Genomic DNA, 27874 nt, shown 5'->3' with positions numbered 1-27874 from the left:
CTACTTCAAGTACAAAACCTTTTTTTTTTTAATTTTCTATGATCAAAACTGCAAAACATCTAGAAAAATATACAACAAATGCTTAACCTTTCACAACATTTAACTTTTGAAAATGGGAACATAAAAGAAAAGAAATATTCACATTTCCCCCATTAATGATAAAAGAACATTCATTTTTCATTTCCTTTCTTTTACATATCAATGTTTTGTACGTTTGCACTTATTGTTAAGGTCTGCCATGTCCTCTTTTTTTCCCTATTAAACATCTCCGCAGTAGCCAGAGTCGTTCGAGAGCTGTGAGTTGGAGCTGCGGTTTGAGGAAGAGTTCCAAATGTCCAGGTTCATGTGCGGGCCGAATGGGTTGAAGCTGGAGTACTGGATGGGGGCGCACCTCCCCTCTGTCTCCCGGCTGAAGGGAGAGTGGGGAGGGGTGATGGGGGAGACGGGGGAGATCGGGGCTGATCGTTCAGGTTGGAAGTGGTGGCTCTGGTAGGGCTGGCTCTGAGGGGTCCAGATGGACCCAAACAGGCTGGACATGGGAGATAGGCTGCGGGTCCCCGAGAAGTATGGCTGTGGAGGACAAGAAAAAAAGGTATCAGCTGTTACTCACTTTTCTTTCAACTATAGATGGTCTGTGCACAGTGTGAAGCTCTATTCCAAAGATGAAGAACAGTATTACACTTCCATGATATTTTCTGACCTTACTGCTGCTACTTTGCTTTCTGGTTTGACTTTTGCAATCTTGTCTCTCCCTTTTCAGCTAAAACAAAATGAGCTCCCTTCTCAAGTAAAGATGACAGAGTTCCTCCGTTTCCTCGACAAAATGTCTCTTCAATTCGTAAGAACCATTGCTTTAAAGCCATGTCAGCGTTTCCCACAGAATGACACTATATCGGAGGTGGTGGCATGTCACCCTCTCTCTCATTCAGTCTACTCCATTCCCTGTTTTTAGAAAGTCAACCAAACAAATAAACTCCTGTTTTGTAAAGTGACACTCAGAGTTCTGTTACCACAACAGGTGGGCCCTGAGCAGAGAGCAACAAGCTGCACAGAATGATGAAATCAACACCATTAGGAGAGTCATGTTCAATATGAGGCGTCACAACACACTCGATACATTCAAGGAGGAAGGCAGCAGTGGATTTCCTTTCTCTCTCCCTCTATCTGCAGAGCATACAGACGCAAATGTGGCGACTGAAAACGGATTCAAATAAAAATGCAAATGTGGAGAGCAAATAAACCTGAGCAGCCCGCACAGGTACGCCTCATGTACTGTCCCCTTCCCCCAGCCCTATGTGTCCTGTTTAATGCACTGTAACACTTTGAAAATAATTATCATGATAACAAAATAAACAAATGTTTCTTTTAACACAGGAAAGTACTTGGCAATAAGGAATTGAGTTACCGTACATCGATAAATTATTGTCTAACAACATCAGCCCACCACCAGCAGTTTGCTTCCTCATCTTCTCCCATTTTGTTTGTGTTCAGTGTTTACATTAGACTGTTGATAGACCCCAGCATTATTTGTTTAGATTCACTGTTTGAGAGTGTTTACCTGTTTCAACTGACATTTTGTTTTTAACGTCATCCAACATTTGTGAAACTCAAAAGGTTACATCGACAAAGATGGAAACACACAACCTTATAAAAGTTTCAGATTTGTCATGTTACCTGCATCATGTGTTAGTAGAAAACGCGAAAATTAGTCAGTAATAAGACGTTTACAAACACTTGCTTCTCAGCTAACAGGAGGTTAAGCTCTTCTGCCACGAGGAGTGACACTCAAGATGTGAAGAAGAAAACGAGTGTTTGGCAAGTACTCAAGGCTAATGGAAGCTGGTAAATGATGCTATTGTAAGTGATTTTGTCAGCTGAGATTTAAATGTACTATAGTTTTTTATTGCGGTGTGAATTATCACCTTGCCGCCCACACAGGCTGCCGTGTCCCAGGTTGAGGGTGAATCCTGAGGCTGTTCTTCACTCCAGCTGGTCTGACTGCAGTGTGCGTTCTGGCTCTCTTGACTGGGATAACTACTTGGAAATGTTCCATTACCTGAAAGATTATTAGAAAAAATAAATAAATAACCTTTAAAAACAAACTTGAATGCTGAGTACAGTCAATGATTATTCCTCTACTTCAAACAGAGAGTGTGTACCTATGTAGTTGTTTCCCTCACAGTAGGTGTAGGGACTGTTGCAGTGGCTGTTGGCATTACTCCAAGTAAACCTGCAGGAAACAAGGAGACATTTGATGCAACAGTTTCAACAGAAAGAGATAAAACTTCAACACAGAACTGTTCAACCACAAAGATACATAGAGTGAAGCACAGGGAAGCTCATTATTCAAAGTGTAATCCAAGAGCAGTTCCCTTCCCACAGAAGAACTACTGTGTGTTGGTTTTATGAGCTGTAAGAAATGTCTGTTACACGCACAGGTGAAGTTGCACAATTGCAAATTTGAAGACATATTTGCACCATAGAAAAATAAAGGTCTTCGTTGTTGCTATGGTTAGAAAGTCATCTCTTAAGTGTGGCTTACATTCGGGTGAGATTTTTGACATGTTAAGTCTAGTAGTCAGCCTCTTATGTTTCATCATCAGCTCTAAACATCCAGCTCTTTGGATCATCTTATCGGATATCTTACTTTTTTCATAACTGGTGAACAACTTTTCCTTGCTGGATTTCTTTAGCCCCGTTTCCACCGAGCGGTTCAGTTCATCTTGGTATGGCACACATTTTGTGGTGTTTATAGACTAAAGCCGGGAAACATTCCCAAATTACCGACCCGTACTGTCCTACCTTTTGGTACCCTTCTGTTGGGGTGCCAAGTATATCGATCAGACCCTGAAAGGTGGAGCTAAACATCGTCACTTGGATGTCTTCCATCATTGGTTTTGTTAACTGTGTTGCATTTTTCCTTCTTTGTTGAATTTATTACAGGAGTAAACTGGCGCGCTGCTATAATGCGACGCTATTACGTAGCTGAAGCGGCTATCAGCATCCGGTTTACACGCCGCCTACCAAATACGGCACGGTTGGCTGAGGAAACCCTAACAGGATCAGGCTTTATCGAACCACTGTCCCAAACTCTGTGGGGGCTTTAGTAAGAGCGGTGTTTCAACAAACAGATCTGTATTACTAGATTTTATAGTAAAAATAAAAACAGATTTTTGGTTGAGCTTTGATGAAAGTGTGATCAGAAACCTACCCATTGTATGCTGCGGTGGCTGCTGGCTGAGGTATGTAGGGCAGAGCTTCAGTGGTGTTGTATCTGAACTCGTTGGTGAGAGGGATGGAGGGAGCAGACCACGTCTCCTCAGGCAAATACTGACCTGTCAGGTCTGGAGGACACATGACAACGTTTCAGTACATATCAGAGGTCATGAACAGATCTTTTTTTTTTGTTGCGCTCATAATAATAATTTAAAAAAAAGGGTATTATGTTTTTATTTCCTGTGAATGACTTTACCTGTGTTTCTGTCTACTCCGGCAGCAACAGCAGCAAAACTCGGGGTGAAGCTGGGAGCTGTGGGATCTGGGCTTTGGCAAACTTCTTTACGGTACAAGCTATTCATGCTGCAAAAAAAAAAAAAAAAAAACAGATTCACAAGTCAGACAGGGAAAACATAACAAAACACAGAAAAGAAAAGTTAGTGTTGGCTTTTCTCATGACGTGCTAAAGTAAATAAACTACATCCCAGAGTAAAAAATTAAGGATTCAAAAGTTGTGACAGTTCTTTATTATTCAATTTCTTCCACTTCCATAAGTTTTTCGGTCGTCTTCTACTTCTCAACCGTTTTTGCTACTTTCACAGTTCAACTATTATTGTGCGGCTTCTTCGGGACATGATGGCTATGACTTTTCACGTTTTTACTACTTTTACTTTTTGAAGTTATTTCACTTTTTCCACAAAATTTTTTCCCCATTGAAATGAATGGGATTTTGTTTTCCATTTTTCCACCTTCTTCTCAGCCATATAACTTTTGCTCTGTTCCACGTAGTCTTCATTTTTACTTTACGTCACTTTACTCCACTACTTTTACTACATTCACTTTGTTTTGCTATCTTTTATACTTTTTTAAATATGCCTCCAACTGTTTTGTGATGTTTTTTACAGTGTTCCCCCTTTTTGAATGGGTGTGTATGTGGTGGAATGTTCAGAGCTAGAGTGCGTGACATCATCGCTAGAGTGCGTCAGAGTTCTGAGATTGTTTCAAAATCTCCAGAACAAATTGCTCTACCGACCACAATTTTCACACCACATAAATTTACCCTCAAAACGTAGGAAAACTTGTCCTTTCGCTCACATAATGATTTCAGGAAAAACGGAGCAACGGTTTGGACACTGTGAGCTTCAAAGCGGCAGGTGGTCCAAAAAACTCTCCATCTGCGATAATGTTAAAATTCACTGAAACATTTCTAAAGAATGCTCTCTTGACTAAGTTTTTACATCGCTGTGGTTCCCACATTTCTTGGATCCCAGACACAAAAATTACATCAACGCGTTCAGCTACATGTCCTCTAGCTCATAAAATCATCATTCAGCCACCAACTCTTCATTTTACCCCTTAAAATAAGCACTCAATAGGGAGGTGTTCCCCCCTTTTTCTCTCAGTCTTAGCTGCCAGCTGACTGCAGTTACACACACAAACACGCACACACATTGAACTTCATACTGTAAATGTTCTACTTGTTTTAATTCTTGTCCTTCTGCTTTTACTACATTTTCTTCTTCTATCACTATTTCTTGTTCTTCTACAGATACTTTTACCTCTTCTACTTCTTGTTCTAATTTTACTGCTGTTTTTTACTTCCGCTATTTCCTCTTCTTCTACTTCTTCCACTTTTTCTTCATCTTCTGCTAATTTTTCCATTGCTTTTGCTAATTCTTCTTCATTCAGCAGTGTTTTGCGTAACATTTCAGCAGGAAGCATTCACACGCATTTTCCGCAGGGAAATGCAAATTGTCTGGTCTACCTCTTAGTCTTTAAATCAGTCTCTGAAAAACTTAAACACTTTCCTGTCCAACATAGATGAATATTTAAAACAAAATCCTTTTCAGGATTATTCAGTTCACAAGCTACATTCTTACTCATGATTTGTAGATTTATTTGAAGCAGTACTCAGTATTATCTATGTACAAAGAAAATTAACAGGTATTCCTCTGTTCTTAACTATTAGTAAGAAAGGGAACTTGTTTCTCTGTGTGTGTGTGTGTGTGTGTGTGTGTGTGTGTGTGTGTGTGTGTGTACATGTGTGCTGCTTGCGTTTACCTGAGAGCCTTGTAGTTTGTATTCATGCTCTGGTAGCAGTCTCGCTCTACTGGGTAGACACCGTACTGCATGGATTCCCCTGTGAGTGAAAAAGATGACCAACAAGACAATTATAGTGACACACTTATTTTAACCATCTATCTGAGCTTCCACGATTAACCATCATAGTAGTCCAGAGATGTTGCACAGGTATTTCTCACTTTTTTTAGATGAGGTAGTGCATGCATGTGTCCTGGCACTGGGGTCTTTGTCGCCTTCCATGCTGCTGGCGCTGCTCCAGCTGCCCCAGCTCCCCCTGCTGGCCCTCACGCTGCCTGACGAGCTGCCCGAGTCTGATCCCGACTCGCACACTCCCCTGCTGCACCGCTCGGTGGCACACTTCCGCCTTGTACGAGCAGGACACACACCTGATGTACATGGACAGAAAGAGTGATATTATACTTCAAGTGCCACTTCTGGGTTATGAAAGCAGCAGAGAGAGAAGTGTGAGCGGTCAGGATGAAACCAACCGTTCTGTTTGAGGGGGATCTCAGCACTCTGTCCGGGCTTTGGTGCTTCTGGTTTGGGGCCGTTGCAGCAGCGGTTCCTGTTGCGGGTTCCGCTGATGTTCCGGTCCCCTGTTTTCCATTCAGATTCTTTCTCCCTCTCTTGCATCACTACAATATTGTGCTCAGGAGCACTACGGCAGTAATGAAGAAGAAATATGAGAGCAGGAATTGTTAATGTTTGGAGTTTTACTAAAACATCTGTGCTTCATGTTATTTAATGTAGCTATTTGTTCAATGTGTAGTTTCACACTACTGAGAAACCATAATATGATATTTCACTATAGAATGTATGCATAATATACATTCATAAGAGGACTGTTCAAAAAAGTGAAAATGGGGTCTACCTGGAGACATTTTCAGTCTTCCTGCGACTCCTCTTTCCCTTATTATTTCCTGGTACAATGCCAGTCTCAGCGCTCTGTGCTTTTTTTTTCTGCCCTTTGCCGTCTTCTCTTAACTAAAGGAGAGATAACATGAAGAACTGAGAGTTGTTTTTCCTTCAAAGACATTCAAGTACATGCTTTGCTATATGTCTGAATGAATAAATAAGTAACAAATATTAGAAACTATCTTTACCTCCATTTGAGCATTGTCCCTTTTCTCAGAGTCGATCTTCTCTGCAAAGTGCTTAGTGCAGCTCTTCTCGATAGGACTGCACACCAACAAGCCCGGTCTGGGTCCTGGACTTAATGTGACATTATCTGGGAAACCAGCAGGCATTTCCATGGGAAACATAACTGCTACTGGTGATCTATCTTCTAGAGTGCTTTGGGGGTTTTCTTCGAAGTCTGCAGGCATCTTTTTATCCAGCTCGCAAATGAAAGCTGGTTCGTTGTTGTTGCAGACATCGAGGTCTGGGGTCAGGGGGGAGTCAGGTGTTAAGTCTTCATGGTCTTCATCCACCAACACAGCTCCAGCGGCTGCTGCGGATGAGCTGGACTTGTGTTTGGTGTAATAGAGAGAAACTTTGTGTTTCTTTTGGGACTGGGTTGGGGTGACAAATGATCCTTTCTTTGAGGACTGAGGACGCGGGGCAGGGCTGTTGGCAAGGGCTGGAGAGCCCCGCCCTTTACCTTTATCTGAGGTGTGACCTGTGTCCACATAGCTCTTACAACTGCCTTTAGGTTTACTGCACAAACAAGACACAAAGATGCAAGAATTAAGTATTTTTAAACCAACAAAAATACACCTACAGTAAAATAATCCAAAAGTTTATAGCCAACATGCGAGTCTCTGATAGAGGAAGACATACTTGACTCCATTGGGTGTGATATTATTGATGGGGCCGTTATCCTGGGAGAGGACAGAGTTGTGGTTGCTCCTGATGCTGGGTGTGGAGAACTCATTTAGAATATACTGGGCCTGATGGAAGGCCATCAGACACACACCAAACAGGGAGAAGCTGGAACACAAACATGCAGCAGATATTTTGTCAGTGATAACTCCTTGAATACACCTAGAAACTAAAAATAAAGTGCCTGGTCCTAAAAGTAAAAACTGATTGGTTAATACATTTAAAGATGATTTGTCTAATAAAAAGAGTGACAGGAAGGACCATCACAGACTGCTTTTCTTTCTCAAACCCTTTCATTATTTTACTTTGTAATTATAATTAAAGAGGCTTTATTTTAATTGAGTTAATTGAGTTAGTAGATCCTGTGTGATCTTTATGTTTCAATACTACTCATAGACGAATGAGCAGGAGGCTGGACAAAATATGATAAAACACACATGCCAAAACATATCACAGTAATAACTTTAGGGTACCAACTTACCAGGTGAAAATGAGAGTGACCAGCCAGAAAGTTTCTTCCCAGCTGGGGCCAGGGACCACCTGAGCGCAGAGAGGCAGCATGTGGTGGGGCAGCGTCACATTCAGGGTGAAAGGGAAAGAGGTGCCTCGTGATGTCACCAGGGTGAGGTCCCGGATCACCCAGGATGAAGTGAAGTCCGGAGTGAACCTGAGGACACAGGCAGACAGGGACAATGAGACAAGACATGGACAGGAGTAAATGAAAGACAGCACAAGAGATTGCAAGAGAAGTGGGAGACGTAAATAGGACAACAGTGTGGAAGAGGAAGTAGAGAGGAAATAGAAAAGGAGAAGTAGATGTGAAAGCTGCAACAGCAATATATAAATTGCCCTTTTCATTTCAACTTTAAGCTCATTTTAAAAGAGGCCATACAGAAATGTTTTTTAAATATAAAACAGAAGACAGACAAAAGCAATCTACAGTGCAAACTTACGCGATGGTGATCTCAGAGGACGAGTTGTGGTCGAGGCTAAATGGGCGACACTGCAGAACCTCAAATCCAAACCCCTGACACTTGTATCCGTTTATATTCATGGACATGACGGTCAGAGGAAGCTCTCCTGCATTCTCCACTTTAAAACTCTTTCTGATGGCGAAGAGTGGCTTGTCGGTGCGCAGGCCTAGGTGTAAAAAGAAAAGAAAAGAAAAAAACAGAAACTTTTTGTTTGTGATATTAGCAGTGATGTGATTAGCAAAGGACAAAAAAAAGGGAAACATTTTGTGCAGATCATTTGGTCTTTGATGGTGATTGAATACAGACTGTATTTGATTAATTTGGAAGAATGACAGCCCTGCTCCAGGATAAAGGTTAATCTCACCATCACGACACTCCATGAGAGTCGACTGAGGAACATTGAAGCGCAGAGACGCTCCGGGGCCGGGCAATTTGCCTCCGACTCTCAGCAGCTCTTTGGCTCCATGACCCTGCACCGTCATCATGTCAAACACTGTCAGGTTATTCCTGAAACGCAGTTAAAAAGCAGATCATGTTTCAAAGAACCATCATTGTACTCAATATTGTGAATAAAAGCATATTAAATAAAGGGTTACCTAAATTACCCAAAATATATAAATGAGTGACAAACAAATGCCATGTTACTGATTTAGTTAAAGTCCTTGTATCATTATTAGCATTAGATCTTAAGAGAAGCATGAACAAAGACATGTTAGTGATATTGACTACCTGATGAGGAGAATGGTAGAGCTGGGTTTGTGCTCAGAGGGAGTAAAGACCACAGCAACTTCTCTCGTCTCCCAGGGCTGCAGCAGCAGACGCACAACACCCTCTCCTGTCAGCTCCTCCACATTGTTCCGCACCTGAACACAAAGACGGGAAGAAAGGAGAAAGCAGCTTAAAAACAGGACTGAAAAAAATACAAGAATAACAGTGTTGTCCATGTGTTTAAGATCATGAGCAGCATAAGAAAAATGTAAAGTTGATAAAACAACATTCTGAGTGTGCATATGACATTATTTCCCAGGACTTCTCAGGATTTACCTTTAGGGGAGAGGCCAACAGAGAAAACTCTGAAGTGCTGATGTTGACCAAGACAGGGCCGACATCAAACCTGCCAATCAAAACAGAAAACACACAGTTTGACATTGGCGAATCAGAAAGGCATAGGGCTTCAAGCAGTTGAATAATACTGTCTGTCCGTGTAATAATACGTGTTTTCTTTGAATGCGTATAGTTATGACCTAATGAGGGAGAAAAGCTGTTAAAAAGTTGTGCAGCCTGCCTGGTCTGTGTCCCTATGCATCCCATTAAGTTTTGAGAAGCAAAACAAATACTTCAAATACAAAATGAATAGGTGGCCAATTTTTCAGTTTGCATGCAGTAGGTGCTGGTGACTGCTGCATTTCCTGTCATGATGGTTCATCACACTGCATTTTACACAGTATCTCGCTCGGGCATGCATGTAGGACACAGCACACTTTTTAGATGAAAGAATGGGTGTCATATACACCCAATTTATTAGTATGCTTGCTTACCATTTGGATAAGAGGTCAAGGGCCTCCAGGGGGGCAGGATACAGAGACAGGGAACGAATCTCAACAGAAACCACTGAAGACGTAGGATTTTTCAATGTAAATGTTTTGACCTGGGGAAATAAATGCAAACAAAGAATATCATAAAAAAATGGGATCATCTAAAGCTAATATATTTATTTTTAAATCAGGACTTTTACGTTCTGCCCACCTTGCTCTCATTGACCGGTGCAGCACCAAAGTCCAGAGGAAGGCTCGTCTCCAGAGGCAGTCTTGGCCACCTAAGAAGAGAAAAAGGATTTCCAAGATCAAACACTGTACAATCAGAAATGACATGACACACATCAGTATGAGAAAGAAAGCTGTGCTTTGAGACTGACCTGCAGGGCAGTTTTTCTTTGTGTCTCCTCCAGCGGGAGCAGAGCTCAGCAGCCAGTTTGCTGTCTGTGGCCCAAGTCGAGGGGAAAAATTCTGGGAGGAGGGTTCGCTGCCACTCTGAACGACCTGACGACAAAGAAGTGAAAGAAAATGTCAACTAACATAAGACGACTCAACTTTTTCTCTCTCACAAAAAAGATTTTTGAGGTGCACTATCTCACCTGTTTCAGACAGTCTGAGAGGGCAGGGTCTTCCACACTCTCTTTCTGCTTCAAACACCACCTTCCCCTGCTGACAGACACGTCATCTATTAACACATCTGATCGTGTCTACTGTTTACAAAACATACAAACAAATGTCCACAAAAAATGAAACAAAACTTTTTCCTGCCAGGTCCCATTGAAATGTCTGTGTGAAGTCTGAGTGAGCAGATGTGTGAACGCAGCAGGAAATATACAGGAACATTCCTTGCGTGGGTGCAGACGGGCTGATGACATTTACATGTGACCAGTAAGCACCTTCTAGCACAAAATAAAGCTTTTTCAAACATTGTTCTGCTCAGCAGTCTGTTCTTTTTGTTCTGTGCGTTCATACAGCGATGCAGTCCAATGACATGCAGTGTTGATATAAAGGCAAAAAAGAAGAAGAAGTTAATTTTCGTCTCTGACACTGTCGCTTTAATAAATGACTCTGGAACATTTCAGGGGCAGGTTTGCATGCGTTAAAAGGCTCAATACATTCATCCAGTAGAGCTGGTAATTTACCTTATAAGGAGTAGAGTGAAAGTAGAGGGGAATGTGCAGCGCCGTGCCCAGGCTGGTTTCCAGACTTAGGGTGAAGAGCTGGTTGACAGGCAGGGACCTGCTGAGCAACTGGAGGGACAGGATATGCCAGCAGCCCTGAGGAACCATCAGTGGACCGCTAAAGTTCACCACCTGACAGACAGGGGGCAGCAGAGACTGGAGTGTCAAACCCTGTCCACAGGTTTGTAATGCAGTGTGCTATGGCACTTAGTTGATGTTCTTTTTGATCATGCGTTGTCCTGATCTGTTATGATGTCATCACATGAGGCAGTGGTGCTCACCTTCATCACTTCCTGTAGCTTCTGTGGGAGGCTGACGCTCAACACAGTGAGAGGAAGACTGAGGGAGTTTGACAACCACAGATCAACCTGGGCAGCATCTCTTTGTTTCAGCTGGACCATGCTGGATAAATCCCCAACGGTCCGTCTGGAGAGAGAGGGAAGAAATGAACTGTCTGAAATGTTCAGTAAATGTTAGGTCATTGTCATGTCTTTATTCATTAGTTAGGACAGTGCATAGAATCGGAAATCAGGGAGGGAGGGAGAGAGGGAGAGAGAGAGACAGATAGGGGGGAATGACATGCAGGAAAGGAGGATGAACCAGGGCCATCTTCAGGACATTAGCCTCTACACATGGGGCTCTCACACTAGTAGATCGGCTACTGGCACCTTATGTCCTTATGTTAGGTCTTTTTCAATAACTGTGCTTTACCCCAACATAAACAATAAATATGCAATGCAGGAAGCTTGTCACCAAGAAGAAGAAGTACAACCACATAATTGTTCTGTTTGTAAACCCCCCCCCCCCAAAAAAAAAACAAAAAAACAAAACAAACAAAACTTGCTTAACCGTCATAATTTTCAAACGATTTCTTAAGCATGCAATTGCGTAGAACTCAAATTACCCGTGTGCGATATGGAATCCAGGGAAGTGGTTGGCTGTCTGATTTCCCAAAAAATTTAAACCAATATGACCTGTGCATTTTCTTCCATGGCTGGACAATGAACCTGAAACGAGACACAAAGCTCTTGTTGATAAAAAGTTTAAAGTTTTTAGGTCACAGGATTTGGCAAGGAACGAACAAAAGTTAAGTGATTATTCACCTCTGCAGGCAAGTGTAGCCACTTCAGTGAAATTCTTTGTTTCCGGTCTCAGAAGAACTTGATTAAATTCCAGACTGGCCTCCACTTTTGATAACACCTGCATGTCCTGGGCAGATGAATCATCTTGTCAGAGTCTATAAATTGCTTCCTGTAATATACACAATAAATCAAAATAAAGGACACACTTCTTACCTTGATGTAGAGTCTCTTGCCTCCAGTATTCAACATAGAAACACCTAACCTCAGTTCCCCTGTAAAAAAAACAAAAAGAAAATGAATGCACACTATATTATATAAAATCACCTCATATGTGACCCTGATGTACAAATGTACTGATTCTAATACTGAAAAGTCTCGTTTACAATTCTGAGTAAATGTCATTGATGATGAAAAAATCTGCTTGGTGAGACAGATAGCATATCTTGAGAAAAGCAATGATAAGAAGTAAATCATGAAAAATGACCTTTATTTGAACTTGTCAAATTGTACTCATTCTATCTGCTGCTACTTCTATCTGCAACTGATTGAAACTATTTTGTGCAAATGTACTCTAATGAAAGCATCTTTAGCCTCAGTGTTTCTCTGTTAGGTCAGTGCATTACTCACTAGCACAAACTAGTTTCTCTGGACATATTTCTAATCCCTCACAGCAGCACCAGCATTGCAATCGTATCTTTAGTTATGGAGTCAAAGAAAAATAATTTAGAAAAGAGAGAACGCTCTTAAAGATAAGTCATTTATGGATTGAGGCTTTGAGGCAGAAGCCCTGTGTTGTATTCCATATTTCAGTTTCCTCTCTGAATAATTTCTCATTAATGACAAATCCCTCTGAATTAAACAACTCTTCATAAGTTATTGCGCCTCATTGGACACTCCAGACACTCAGTAGGTTAAAAAAAATAAAAATAAAAAATTACCTATGCCAGCGGGGGCAATCAGAAGCACTACAATGTGTTCAATGATGTAGGGTTTGAGCTTGTCCAGGTCAGCGGGTTGTTCGCCTCTTGCAGACAGATTGATCTGCAGACTGAGGCGCTCCTCACTTTGGAGGCAGGAGCTCTGAAAGGAGACAGGAGAGTCACATCAGTCATGAACCAAACAGGAAGAAAAGCACGGCAGCAAAGATGAGATATATGAGCAAGGAGACATTCGGTTAATGGAAACTAAGAAAAACTAGAAACGAAAAGGGGTTGTTTGGATGTTAAAGAGATGAAGTGTAATCTATACTGGTATACTGAGTACATGAAAAAAGTCTGTGGTATAAATGCTTAATTAACTGGCTAACTCACCCGAGCTGAACCTCATAGAGAGTCTTTGGAGTTTCTCGAGAGTAAAACGAGAGACACCAGATTCAACAACGCGAGATGAAGACTGACAATCAAAGTAACTTGGGCTTCCATAACACATCAGCAGTGCCACAGAGGCCTTCGTGCCACGCCACAATGATGCAGTAATTCTATTCAAAATGAGCCCCGACCAAATACTGAACATGCTTTTCAGAAGGGTTGACATTTCTGTATTATAATTCCTTTTTTTTTTTTATAGTTCTATAATAGTTTGCGATCCTGATTTTGACTGATTATGGTCATGAACCACAAGCTCAGCGGCCGTAATCTTAAAAATAAACATAAAAATGGTTTGAATTATTTCACTTCTGCCTAATGAATCTAGAATATATTAAAGTTTTACATGCTGAATAAGATTGTTGGGAAAAAAAAAAAAAAAAAAAAAACCCTTTTCACAACACGCTAATATGAGCACAGCAGTAAAAATAGTAATTTTAAAAAAAATGTTCTTACTGTACATGAAAAGACAAACACGCTGGCCTATTACAACCCCCTTACCTCTCCCACCCTGTGAGTTACACCCTACAGAAGCCAACACATAATTTCTGGGAGAGTGCAAATCTCCCTGTAAACCAGTGGATGAATCCGCTCTTGACGACCTGTCGACAGAAGCCCTGGCCTGGAGCCACGGGGACTCAAGGATGCAATAGCAAACCTAATCCCCATGAAACCAAGACTACATCTAACTTCCTTCAAGGTTTGTTTGGTCTATTTACAGCATATATGCTTCCCAAAAGGTCAGTCCTTCATTTTATTAATGAAGTCTTAAAAAGGACCAGCGGCAGGTGTTGATCTTGGAATGTCACGGCTGTAAGAACTTAAGAATGGTTTCAGTTTGTGTTATCATCACATTACAGTCAGCCTGTCTGCAGATGACTCTTGCATCATGTTCATTCAGTCACATTATCACGTCAAAGCAGACGATCAATTATGGAGTCTCTTGAGAAAGCAATTTAAAGTCTGGCGAAAGATCTCACCCTCCTCAGGAGTTCTGCAGAAAACAGAAGGCCGTCGGAGGACAAGCCCGGCTGTCTGTTTGAGCAGAAGGCCAGTAAGTCTGAAACTTAGAGGAGTGGGTGAGACTACAGACTCTTTGTGTGAACAAGCTAAAAATAATGTAGGATTATTCGTCATAAACATTGAAATACTTAGTTCAGCTCTCTTTGTACTCACCTTGATCCTTAGAATTACCCTTGTTTTCATATAAACAACTTAAATTCCAATGGTGTATATTATCTGAGTAGTTTATTTCTGTCTCCATTTGCAGAAGTTTGGGAATCATCCCTTATAGAAAATGTCATTGCAACTAAAAGCAAAGGTTAACTGAATTAATCTGATTTCAGTTAGTGTTTTTTCATGAGGAAGAAATAGGAGATGCAATAACTTTTTTTAAATGAGATTATTCAACTTGAGTGAAAAACCAAACATATCACAACATATATTTAATGTAAGCCGGGTATGCGAGTACATCTTTAGAACACGCAAGTGTGGCAGGGATCTTTTCAGTAAATGTAACTTTAAGCACCTGAGGATTGTTGAACAAGCTGTTGGGTAAGCTGCACTCCAGGAGTAGACCGAGTATGGTGATGTTAGAGGCATCTTCCTGCAGGAGGCACACAAAGGACAATAGGAAGGGTTAGAAAAACAAACGACTGTCATCAATGTTTACATCCAGCATTGTCACTAGCATGAAAGAATATGTAGAAACATCAGCACTGACACTCATCTTTTTCCTTTTACACCCTCCATAACAATTAGTCACTACAAAGCCAGACTTAACTGGGCTCTCCAGGTACACGCTGCCATGTGCAAGTATAGAACCATAACCTTGTACAGAGCAGCATTGGTTGGCTTGGTTGCTAAGTGAGAAAATCATTTAAAGCAACTTAACAACTACACTCGCAGGTCTGCAAACACAGACGTCTTAACAACTGAAAACGGTGGTTGTAAACTCCTGTAATCTTTGAACAAGGAGTCAATGTTCAACATTGTCGCGTTCGTCACTAATGACAGTCATTTTAGACCAACTCTATGAAAGCAAATATCTGCAGTTAAACCTTCATAACAATGATGGAGCTATAAACTGTTCAACAGGTACATCAAATGACCTGGCATTGTGGTTTATTTTGTATTCAACCTCTAAAGTTCTAATTCAGTGCCATGCTCCATGATTACACTCTCCTCACACTTTTATGCACATCCATTTATCATTAACTTTTAAATATCTTAAAGGCAGACGAGAAGTTGTAGCCTTTCAGTTGAAGTACAACCTCTCAGTTTAAATATCAAATGAAGAAAGCAGAGATGCAGAAAAAAGATAAATAAACTGCTATTGTATTTTGTGGTTGATGAGGAACCCAATGAGGATGATAAGAAGAAAATATGAATATTTGAGTTAAGCATATGATTAAATGGGTCGCTTGCTGAGAGAGTTTAAGTCTGCATTCAGCACAAGCAGCAGCTGTCTGAGTGATTTGTGGAAGCTGAAGTGTCTCCGCACTCGGCCAAGCTGACATTTTGCAACTGCCACCCCACTTCCTGTTGCGTGGGCGAGAACGCCTCTCACATCTCTCACACACTTCTTCAAAGAGCGTGAACTAACTGTGTAGTGTAATGTAGTGGTCTTTCTGGATGGCTTTAAAACATGTTTAAATGAATGTGCGCGAGCAGGAGTAATTTTTTTAAAGGGGAGGCGTTTTTCGAATATGTCTGCATGCAAACTTTTAGATTTTAAGATTGTTCATGTTGACTGCAAATATTAAGTCATTTTATGACAACCAGAACTTATCAGTGTGTATCACTAGGCGTTCCATGTGCATATAAGGAGCTATCTGTTTATTAGGGCTGGAAGGAAAGGGGAAATCAGCTGTTTCCAATGATGACCTCTAACTCACTTATCTGCATGGACCGTGCAAACTAACACACAGCAGTTGTTTCACATACCTGAGTTTGGGTCAGCTTAATACTCTGGATGTGAGGGAATATTAGCAAACTGTCTTTTCTTTGGACAGACTTTAATGAACCCTGGTGAATTCCCACACCAGATACCTGGAAAACAAGCACAGTTACCATTTAAAAGGATTATAAATACCACACTACATGGTTACGAGGCCTAACAGTGAAGGAGCAAACAATGTAGTAGGACCTGACCTTCCACCACATTCACTTGTGTTCAAAAATAAAGAAGGCAGGTTTCTAATAATGCAGCAGCACAGATGAGGTTTCATTTTCTAAACTATTACACACATGTGTAACATGTTATATTTTTAATTAAGGAGGGTACTTTGTAGGTTACAGAGCACTTCTAATGCGACCTGAAGTAGGATTTAATATCAACTTAAAACTGAAAACAAACAGCTGACTTAAAAAAATTTTTTTTATGAATTTATGATTTTGTGGTGTTAAAAATACACCAAGATGTTACGAGAACATATGGATGAAGTCAAACCCTACTGTTATGTTTTGTCGGGCATGGGCCCATGCCCCAACATAGTGGTGAGCATAGAGCCTAAACTTAGCTATATAACAAGTGCTGGGTTATGGTTTGATTGGACTATAACAACAAGTTATACAGAACAAAACTAAAACTTAACGGGTCTTTTGAGGCATGTGAAGGTAATGGGACTGTTAAAGGCAGTGTATGCATGTTTTTGGGCGTGATCACAAATCACAGAGTAGTTACCACGGCCTGTGAAAAGTTAAACAGTCCAGAGGAAGCACAACCAGTTCAGGTGGAATAACAACAAGGACTCAAAGACTGGAGTGTTTGAGGCATGCAAAGTGAAAATGACCACACTGTATTCTAATTATTGAAGTAACACAGTGAACAGGCACACATCTCTTGAGGTGAAGTACACACAGATGAATAAAACTGAAGCTGGGTCTCGAGTAGTTCAAGCTCTGTGCACCAAACATTGTCTTACTTAGTATTTTAGATATTATGTAACAAAACTGCCCTGATCCTCTGTAGCCTAAAACAACGCAGGTGCCTTCTTTACTGAGAAAAAGCAGCAAGTGTCTCCTCAGCTCATTTGGATAAAAGACAACAACTCCCACAGGTTGCTTTTAGATTCTGGGAGTGATGTTTTAATGCAAATGGGTGAAATATCCCTTGAAAGTATTCGTAGCCACCTTGAATGATGATGTGTTTTAGGCAGCATTGCAACACTAGATGCCTTACAATAGCCAGCAGGGGTTGTACTGATGGAACTGACCTGGTATGAGAGAAGGCCATGGGCTGATGTGTTTATAAATAATGTGTTGTCTACACTGCCCTCCTCAGATGGCAAGAAAATTAGTTTAAAAGATGCCTTCCCTCTGGGTGGGATAACCTAGGACAGGAAACAGAAAGAGTTAGTTCAGAATGTTTTTTTTTTATTACCGATAACACAATTCTGCTTGAACACACACACACACACACGCACACACACACTTACTCTTCTGTGAAAGAAGGGTATGTAAAAATGCCTGCTGGATGTAAACATTGACAGCAGTGTCACAGGAACTTCCTGGCTTGGATTTTGTATATATATGGTTTCAGCTCTTGCCAGCCCCAGCGGCCTGTAACAACAGACAGAACAGCACGTTACACAAAGGGCTCTCAATAAAACATTTAGTCACTGGGAACCACAGCCAGCCATTACTCACATCATTTGGTTGGCCCCAAAGTGTTGACACATTGGTCTATGAGTTTGGTTATTCATGAGACACATTTGAAATTAGATCTGCATTAGGACTGAAGCAGTAACAGTGGTTAAAGTTAATTTAAGGAAGTAACATTTTCACATGTCGAATGACCATTTAGGAAATCCTAGATATTAATAAAACATATTACCATCATTTATTTCCCTTTTTGTGTCGCACCAGAATTAGGGCAAAATTTAACATGCAAACCAACAAAGCCAGGAAACAAATGTATTCAAATATGTCTATTTGCACTTTTAAGACTAGAAAGAGAGACCTTTAATCCTTCCTGAGGCAAGAGTTCATATAGTTAGGGATTAGCCTGGTCATTTGGTCACTGAATAACTACTGTTTTGCATTGTGTCAGTATGGGTAAGGAGGAAAGATGCAGTCTTTAGGAGGAAAAGCTGATTGGGACTTGGAGATGATCGTGCAAAATGCCACATGAATTAATGTCTCAACGTAATAACTGTTCATTCATACGGATATACTGAGAGTAATGACAGTAACAATCCAACAAGATTTAAAAAATAAATAAATAAAAAAATGTCTAGCAAATGTAGTTACCAGCTGCACTTTAGCAGTCATTTTGTTTATTCTATTGTGATTCAGCAGTTCACAGTCAAAGGAAATATTATTATAAAAATAGCTTCACCTTGTACGGGTTCTATAACTACACTTTTTATTCTAAGCATTTTATTCTAAAGATTCAATTGAATAGAAACTTCCTGTTTGTTTGTGTGAGTTTACTTTCACTTTAGGCAAATGAAACACCCACTCAGCAGTTTTACATGGAGAGGTCAAAGTATACTTGAGCAGCACAGCATACTGACATTGTTTTTTATAGCACCTGCATATATACTTTTGCTAACCTGTCAAAACTCGGTCTGCTTAAGATGTTAAACCATCAGTAAACAGCCTCTAGCCACACACACACACACACAAGCATACAGCCGTTACATTACACAAGCTGCATCAATGTAGTTAATTTAACACTTTGTTCTTCTATACCAGTTTTAATTTGTTTGTGATGTTGAAGTTCATTCCAATAGTTAAACTGATTTCGTCAAAGCTTCAGGAGGATTTATTCGACTGTTTGATCGAACGGTATAAATAGAAACATGACCCACGGTTTGCACAGAAGAAGAAAAAAAGAGCACAACACTGTGGGGACTTTGGTCTCATAAGTCTGCTGCAACCTTAACTACCAAGTTTTCCTGGAGATATACATCAGTGTCCAAATATTTTTAAACGCTACAAAATAGACGGCGCAGCTTGTGACGGTTTGCTATTAAATGAGTGATGGGGACTGCCTTCAGACCATAGCATTACGTCTAATGTTCGGACTGTTCTGGGAGCATGGAGACAAACAGTGAAGTTCTTGACCCCTTCTAACTGAGGTCAACCATCTCCACTATGTGTCTGGATGCTGGGAAAGGAAGCCTACTACCGTACTTGGATATCCTGTCTGTTTTATTTTTTTAAGGCTGACGGCCCCCTGCTTTCTGAATGTCCCCTTTCTTAGCGTTGATCACAGCAACAAGTCATGTGTTTGAAGGTCACCGTCTTATGCTACTTTAAATGAAGTTAGTGTGGTTTGTAAACACACTCAAGACTGAGAGGTGTTGAAATGAGGGACAGATGTTGCTGGGTGTGCAGTGAAGTATTTTGTCATTGAAGCTCAAAATGAATAAGAGGTCGGCATGTCAAAGCCTTTAAAACAAAGTTTAGAGAACAGGACTTACTGCGTCCCAAACTCCAACGTTGGGGGCTGAAAATTCAAGGGCCTCCCATTCTCCCGTGTATATGGAGAGGAGCTGGTGGGAAGAAGAAGAAGAAAGAAAACATTAGCACAGTATTTTTATCTCACGAGTATTTTCTGTACATGACCAACATTTAGAGTCTTGTGTTCCCACAGGGCATGAGACGATTCACATGGATGCATTAACAGCTATCAACTATTACTGCCCCAAGACAGAGGTCAAACCACTATTAAAGAAAGATGAATTATGCACAATGAATCAGAAGCTTGCAACGCACTAATGCTCACTCTTCACACAGAAACAACTGCCTGCAGGGTTGTGCAGCCTTGGCCACATGTTCAGTTATTCCTTTAAAACGTACATTTGCCCTTCTGTTGTTAGGGAAAACAATCCTGTACACACGAGCTTTATTGATCAAACAACCGTAGTGAGCAAACAAATGATTCCTGAAGCTTAAATGATCGAGTCGGGGGATAGAGTTTATGTCAACAATTGAATACTTTCCCGAAGAAAAACGTTCTGAATATGTTGGAGTGAGCTTACTTGTCTTAGCAGTAGAAAGTCAAGACTGTTATGGTGATAGAGGTGCCTTGGTAATACAATTGTTATTGAAAAATCAAGAATGCGTCTTCCTGGAATAGATACTCCCTAAAGTGTGAAAGCATCCCGTCCTCTGAGTGTACACACATTGATGTAAAAACTAAATTACGATATATATGAGACTGAATCAGACTGTGTGCAGAACATGACGGAGCATTAGACTTTCAAGTTACTGAGGCAGCTCAAGTTACATCCTTTGATTTCTTTATGCGTGCGCATTTTGCACTAGTTGCAGAAGTTCATAAGATGTTGTACTGTGTCCTGGCTAGTAGCAGGTTAGCATTACAGTGCGTCGGTCATCGGGCCTCAGATTAGTCTTCTTTACTCCAGAACTTTCTATTTACTTAAAAACCACACGACTGTCATGGTGTGAACAGTATTTGTATACAGATGTTGTAAACTATTGTCAATGCCAATAATTGTCCGTTTCCACCTTTCACATGCACACTCGTCAAGCAGTTACAGCCATTCATTTATGAGCAACACTGCCTCATGGTAAACAACTGGTAAAAAAATATAAATGAAAAATTCCCTTTCTCTCTTCCGTCTTCAGATTAAGTTCATGATAGCAAATTCAAAACCACCAGTCTACACACAAACAAAAGCTGCTGGTGTGGTTTTACATGATAAGGACGAGGGACAAAGTCTCCTTTATTGCATAACAAGAGCTCTTCACTGCAGTTGTAATTGTTGGTTAATTCCTAACATGTCATGAAGTATAACTTCAAACAGTGTGAGTCAGAGCGGAAAGGCTGTGTGTGGGTGAGCGTTCGAGGGGTCCGATGTGAAGCGAAACATGAGGTTGTCTGCCTCGGTGAAGAAGCACGGAGTGATGACATCGAGCATTCTTTTCACTTTCAACACTTTAGAATCATCCATCTCATTAAAAGCAGATACTTGGGCATGCACAAACAGTACAGTTGTAAAAGATGCACTCTGCTCAATGTTTAGGATGTCTTATCTGTTTCTTGTAGTTTCAGCTCCTCGTGTACTTCTTTCAAAGGAAGATGAGGGCTTTAAGCTTGGCATAGGTTTAAGTATTTTTTCCCAGATTCAACAGCAGCTGCCCTGAGAGAAAAACTTCACCTCTCAACAGGCGTACCGCTGAGCTGTTTTCCAAAGGGTTCTGTCCTCTGCCGCAGCACAAAAATAACAAGTTATGTTTGGCGCTATTTGATCCCCTGGATCTAACTCAAATAAAGTCAATGTTAGCAGTGACCTCAGCTGTGCTCCATGGGAGAGGTTAGGACCAGTGGAGACTTTAGGTCACCTCATGTTGACATGCTCTATACATGCAGGGAAGAGAGTCAGGAGCATCAATTTGAAACGGTTCAAAAAGAAAGAAGACATTTTGTCACTGGGCTGGGCTGAGAAAGAGATATCTTTAACTTCTGTATCTGCAGCCTGCTTTACTCCTCACGCTGGGAGAGAGTGATGGCAGGCCTGTTAAGTGCCTGATAACCTGAGCACGAGAGGGCTCGCAACCCACGGCTCTACAGGTCAACCAGCAGTGCCTCTAACTCTCGATTAGAAGTGGCTATATTCCCACACTGCTCGGTATCTCTATGGGGCCATTAGGGTCATGTTACTCAGACTTTGGAAAAGCTCCCTCCAGAGAGCAACAAGACGTGACCAGTACTGTTCAAAAGCAAAACAGCTGACTTCAGCTTTACCATGAGCTAACCTCCGAAAATGTAAGTAGTATAATCCTATCCTGGTACTTTTCCAAATGTTAAAAACAATATAGAATAACCAGTAAAATCAGAATCATTTACAGAAGTATTGCAGAGAAGAGTCAGTCAGATTGCACTGTGGGTGTGGGGAACATACTTGTAGGTTTAGGCACATGATGGGCAGAGCTCTTTACATTACTGGCATGGCTTCTCCAGAAAGATAAACACAGAAGGAGCCAACGCAAACAGCTGGATATGTATGCTTAGCTTGAAAAAAAAAAAAATATATATATATGTATTTGACATCAGTAAAAGGGACTGATCTATTTAATGAGCAGGCTGCACTTAACTCCATTAATGATCATTTACTGCAAACAATTATTTTCTGGGGGGGGGGGGAAATCAGCAAGAACAAAAACAGCTGAGAAACACAGAGCCCCCCCCCCTTTTTTCTTTCAAGGAGTTTCTAAAATTAGTCAGGAATTTAGTTCTGCGCCTCTCGTACACACGCCTCCAAAACTCTCCCAGTCACACACACCCCCTCACTCACCGACATAAACAACACAGCCTTCATACGTGGGAAGACTTTTAGGCAGCTTTCGCCATATTAGAAGGAAACCACACCAAGCTTTCTGTCTGCATTAATTCACAAAAGACACCTCAACATTCAACAGGGTGCTACAACAAGAGAACAGAGAACGCTGTTCGAATGATGCACGAGTAGGCTTGTTTTTGCATCGGGTAGTAAGAGGAACTCTTTAGTGTGATGCAATCTGTAAGTTCATTTGGGGTTTGTTGATAATTATGGTAGTCCACAAGTCTCAAATGCCATTCATGAGTGGAAACCCTTCATTAACTGCAACCCTTCCTCTGACTGATGTTTGAACCAGCGCAGTAAAGTCGAGTTGTCTCTTTCTCACTTCCATGTATGACAGACAGCTCTCGCTCTACGCGTGATAAGTAATCAAATGTGTGAAAACAAAAACAACAAAAGAGTTCCAGAAAAAGGAAATAAGAGCGGGTACCTTTCTTCAATTGGAAGACCGTCTTTTCTTCGCTCCTTCTCCATCTGAAAATGGAAGAAAAAACACACGTAAGTCCGAGTGATCAAAGCAGCACATTGCAACTCTTTCTACATTCACCCTGTGGCCTATGAGAGTCAAATCAGGACGACGTTGAGGTCCAAACAAGTTCATACTGGAAATTAAAATGGTAATGGACACTGACAGAACATACAAACTGTTTGAAAACATTTCACTGGACCTCTTAAACAAAGCCAAAGGTTTCATGTTGCATAATATAGGATTTCACCGTCAATAAAACAAGTACTCCAAGTAGGAAACTCAAACAGCCCGAGGACAATTAAACTGCCATTGCATCTTTTTGCAACTCTCAGGGATAGAAAGCAGGCAAGTGTTGGCAGACTGTATTATAGTTCTTCTCACAACACAACAGGGAACATCCAGTTGGATGTCCCATCCGTGTTTACACAGCAGTTAGGCAGGAAAAGAGAATGTAGCTTTTATGAAGATCTGCATAAAGTACGAGTGGTAATATAATTCAACTGACTGCTAAACAAATCTGATGGCTGCTGACATAAGGATTTCATTTTTACTTCGTCTAATGAAACAAACAGTGATGTAAACATAACTAGACTGAAAATGGTCATTGTGAGAATACACCTGAAGTTGGTTTGGTGATTTTAAAATCAGACAAAAGAGCATCTGCCAGTCAGCTAGTTTAGGGGCTTTGCCTGTCGTTTGGGAACATTTTACTAAAACAAATCATTAAACATCAATTAAATGTGAACATTTATGGGTTTTTTTTTATTTGTAGCGCAAGTAACATTTCCTTTTTGGAGCATCTTTACAGAAAGTTATTCTACTTTCACAGATCTAGTTAACTCAATTTATTGTGAAAATCGAGTGAAGATGGAACATGTGCACACTGCAAAGTATTACCTAACCAGGTTACACTATGTGTGTCAACATACTGCATGTACCGAGTGTTGTTTTGGCTCATTCTTCCAGAGGGGAAAGCTGACAAGCAGTGCACTTTGTGTTTTATTGACAGATGTGATCACTGTGTCTAACCTCTGCATGTATTGAATCTATCCTGGTAATAAGCTCAGTTTGGCACTGACCTGAGACTGACGGCGATCTTTTCTACACCGCAGAACACTGATGAGTGATGAACATTTCCCTCATTATTAAAAGTGGCGCGTTAAGTAAGTGGGTGAAAATAACAAGAGGGCATTCCAACAACAGTTCAAACACTGCTGACTTTACTGTACTCGTCTGTGTTCATATGTATGGCCATCAGAGATAAGCTTTTAGTCTCTTCAAACACAGATCATACTGTTTCCATAGGAACAATCTCTGGCCTTATAGCCACATCATGCCTTCATGACCACACCACTAACAACTGTAATACAGGACACAATTATTTTGACCGCTGCAGTAACACTACTATGAATCTTGAGTTGACATATGTGCTCTTGAAAACCTTTACACTTGTTTACTTCCTAGCCTGTCCTTGTTGAACACTCGGCCCAACACGCAGCTTAAAGAAATGAGATAAAAAAAGAAATCTTGAAAGCGGGTATCTGATGCCTTGCAATCTCTAGTCTGAACACGAGTACTGCGATGACACCATTCGCTTCTGTCAGCCTGTAAAGCCTTTGGCATTTTTATTCTTAAGAGCCTGAAACTCTCCTTTCAATGTGTTCAGCTGACTGTAACTTAAGGTGCTGATAGATGGTGTCATACCAGGCCACTAAAAGTTCATCCTCAATCATCATACTTGAAATGTGCAGGGAAGACTTTGATCATCTGATTTATTTTCAATAATTGCACGATCACTGTCTTAATGTGTAAAAGTTCAAACCAACAGATCTTTATTTTACTGAGGTAAAACAGACTTTCCAGCTGATTAGGCGCACAACAATGACAGAACACATTGTAGTGCGGCTTGTTGGAGCAGGTAATACACGACAAATATTCAGCGTTTGTATAATAACTGGATTCTAGTAAAAGGGGTTTAAAGACTGCTATGGTCTATAGTGTTTCTCCAAGGTGTTTCTGTCAGGAGGGTTGGCCTGTAGGATCAAGTGAATGAAACGAAGAGTTTCCCCCTTTTGTTAGGAATTTAAACTGTGGCTTCAGACACATGTTTTCTCCTCAAAGAATCTAGCTAAGGTTTAAATAAAGTTAAAAATGATAAAAGTGAAAGTGTTAGAAAACTGGATCCTAAAATCAGGAGGAGACTGGAAGGCGGCCCCTTGTTAGATTTACAACCACTCCGAACATGTGACCCCTAATCAAATCCAAAATTGGAGTAAATGTTTCATGAGATTTACGAGGTGAAAAATAGCAAAAAATGTCAAACTCTCGTTACATCTAGAGGTAGTCACAATATCAGCTTAGTGATGTTATTAGGTTATGTGACACTGCATCGCCTGCATCCTCGCTCTGCGGCAACATCAAGTATGCTATTTAACCAGCTGACCAACAGCAGCACTCTAATAAAGAAGAAAGAAAGACACCCATGTCATGCTCTATTTCACATGGCTCATGTAACTGAGACAGCGGCTCCATTCACTGCTTCCTATCTAAATATGACACCTAACAATGTCAACATTTCTGCCATCTGCCTATTGGTCAGCCAGGTAGCGAAGAGTGGAAAATGTATATCCGAGAACTGACAACACCTATTTCTTCCACCTTCTTCCTTTGTTTCTTTAACGAATTTTCAAAAGCAGATATGCTAACACCTCCTGTGTCATCACCTTTTCTGTCTATGGTCATTTCTGCAGGGTGCAGATTGCACACGAGCCATACAGAAATAAAATGACATTGACAAATGACAAATGACATTCAGCATTGGTCATGCTTAGAACATACTTTGTGTTGAAACTGCTTGGCTGAAACGGCACAATAATTTGTACTTGTATTCAACACACCCAAACCACTTCTTTTTACACCTGTTAACAAAGGCCTGCAGAAAATGCCACAACCCTCCTCAGGTGACATGACAGTCAGCTGTTGACCTCATCACAGGTTATGAGTAAACAATGAACTCCCACTGTTTGTGCTTTGTCCTCTACTTCTTGACGACATAACTCACAACCGGATCATTTTTTTAGGATATTTCCAGTCAGACTGCAATTAAATCCTGCACAATTTACAGCATAACATGAAGTACAGAGGCTGGAAATAATTGCAAACTGGAATGCAGGAAATGACTGCACAGTAGTATTGCTAACATGCTCGGCGGGCTGCAGACTCAACACCATAATGGACACTATGTACAAAAGAAAATAAGGAGGAGCCACATGGCAGGTGGCCTCCCACTCTGCTTTCATTTCAGTATTGAACTATGGATAAGCTAGCGAAATAACTACAATATTTGTAAAATGATGTGATCACACAGCTGTGCAGTCACTGATATTTCCTGACTTACACATTAAAAATCGTACCGTTCATCTGCATAGAGTAAAAACACAATGAGGTACTAACCACACGTGCTCGTGCACGAGGCTACAGTTGGGAGTTATTAGCGTTTGCGTGCACACACTTTGAAAACACAACATAAACACACCCGAGGGAGAAATTAAGCTTACCTGAAGTGGGACTAATGGGTCTGCATCCTCTGGCTGCCAGACCTCGACCACGCTGGTGGACATCTGACTCAGAGCTTTGTGGGAGCAAAACATTCAGTCAACAACAAATCAACAATGAGATGTTTGAATTAAAACAACACCGAGAAGAAAAAGGCCGTATTTAAACTCTTTGGAGCGTTAAAGTGTACAGAGCCACAGTTTTTTTTACTCGTCATAAATGTATAATCTACACCAGCATTAATGTAGATCAATTAGAGAAGTGAGGAAATGACTTCGACTCGCCAGGCTGACAAAGGCTGTTTGCTAGCTTCTTCATTAGCAAGCATCTTAGCTCGAGTGGGGCTAACTTGGACTGCTAGTCATGCAAAACAGACGTCTGCTTTAGCGCTGTATATAAAGTGATCAAACATATTTATTCATCTCAATAACAGCACGGCGTTACCGTACTTCGCGGCCTGGTTAAGTTACCATTTATACCGGGCAGAACAGGGAACTGGCAGCTAGCACGAAACTAGCAGGCTGACAAAAACCTCTTTAATGTTGGAGGGAAAACAAAAGACTCATGTCGCCAATTGAACGTGTATTTAGCAGAATATTTTTTGCCATTTTTTACTTCGGGAAAGTGTTTCGACAGTTTAGCCTGACAACAATGTTGTTCCTGTTAAATGTCTGTCATGTCAGTTGAGCTAACTCAACGGTCGCGTCGGAAGGGAAAATGAAGGTGAGTTACAAACCTTGCAGCTGCGCCCCTCCGTGCTGTACGCAAGGTAAAAGCAATTGTAGTATTCCTAGGACTATATTGATCCACGTTTTCCTGTGACAGTGGCTGCCTTGTTGGAAGTCCTGTAGCCCCGCCATGCTGCCCTCTCTCTCAGCTAGCAGCACTACCTTGTGTTTCGCTGCGTTGCTTTCTTTCTCTCTCACCAGCAAGCAGCAGAAACAGAAACAGCAGCAGCAGCTCCCTCCCTCCGCTCCATCTGCTCCTCCTCCTCAAACACATCGCTGAGTGAGCGCACACACCTCTGACAGTTTTGTGTTGCTACTGAAAGTAAACCAAGGTTGACCAAAAAAGGAATGAAACAAAGGTAGACATGTACGGTGTTAAAAAAGGATCAAAAACATTTATACACATTACATTTGGTAATACTTCATCTGAAAACCTCTATCTAACACATTTTAGAGGGAAACATCAAGTAAAGTCAACTTACTCCATAAAGTGTACAGGCCCAATCATAGTTAATACAAATGTGCACAATTATACAATAAAGACACTTCA

At 40.9% G+C, this 27874-nt stretch overlaps 1 protein-coding gene across 2 annotated transcripts; it reads right to left on the bottom strand.

Moving 5' to 3' along the window:
- Positions 1–10: 10 nt before the first annotated feature.
- Positions 11–27588, bottom strand: tmem131l (transmembrane 131 like). Of its 2 annotated transcripts, none has more exons than XM_079337101.1 (34): positions 27333–27588; positions 26599–26672; positions 23003–23046; positions 19687–19758; positions 17695–17818; positions 17473–17589; positions 16202–16306; positions 14784–14861; positions 12830–12971; positions 12105–12163; positions 11913–12018; positions 11714–11816; positions 11091–11235; positions 10771–10941; positions 10228–10297; positions 10009–10132; positions 9840–9909; positions 9632–9741; positions 9138–9207; positions 8823–8956; positions 8458–8600; positions 8073–8259; positions 7601–7786; positions 7078–7227; positions 6402–6954; positions 6170–6282; positions 5787–5956; positions 5478–5684; positions 5278–5356; positions 3473–3579; positions 3212–3344; positions 2160–2230; positions 1923–2056; positions 11–570 (listed from the first exon to the last, which is right to left on the bottom strand). In XM_079337101.1, the coding sequence occupies exons 1-34, from the start codon at positions 27454–27456 to the stop codon at positions 259–261; spliced, it is 4587 nt and encodes a 1528-aa protein (XP_079193227.1). In that variant the 5' UTR covers positions 27457–27588; the 3' UTR covers positions 11–258. The 2 variants fall into 2 exon arrangements, with proteins under 2 accessions (XP_079193227.1, XP_079193228.1); XM_079337102.1 differs by having other exon boundaries at positions 10228–10294.
- Between the last annotated feature and the right edge of the window lie 286 nt (positions 27589–27874).

The sequence above is a fragment of the Symphodus melops genome (assembly GCF_947650265.1).
Source record: "Symphodus melops genome assembly, chromosome: 2".
Taxonomy (NCBI): domain Eukaryota; kingdom Metazoa; phylum Chordata; class Actinopteri; order Labriformes; family Labridae; genus Symphodus; species Symphodus melops.
Note: the sequence above shows the minus strand (reverse complement) of the source record. Positions and strands in the feature narration are given on the sequence as shown.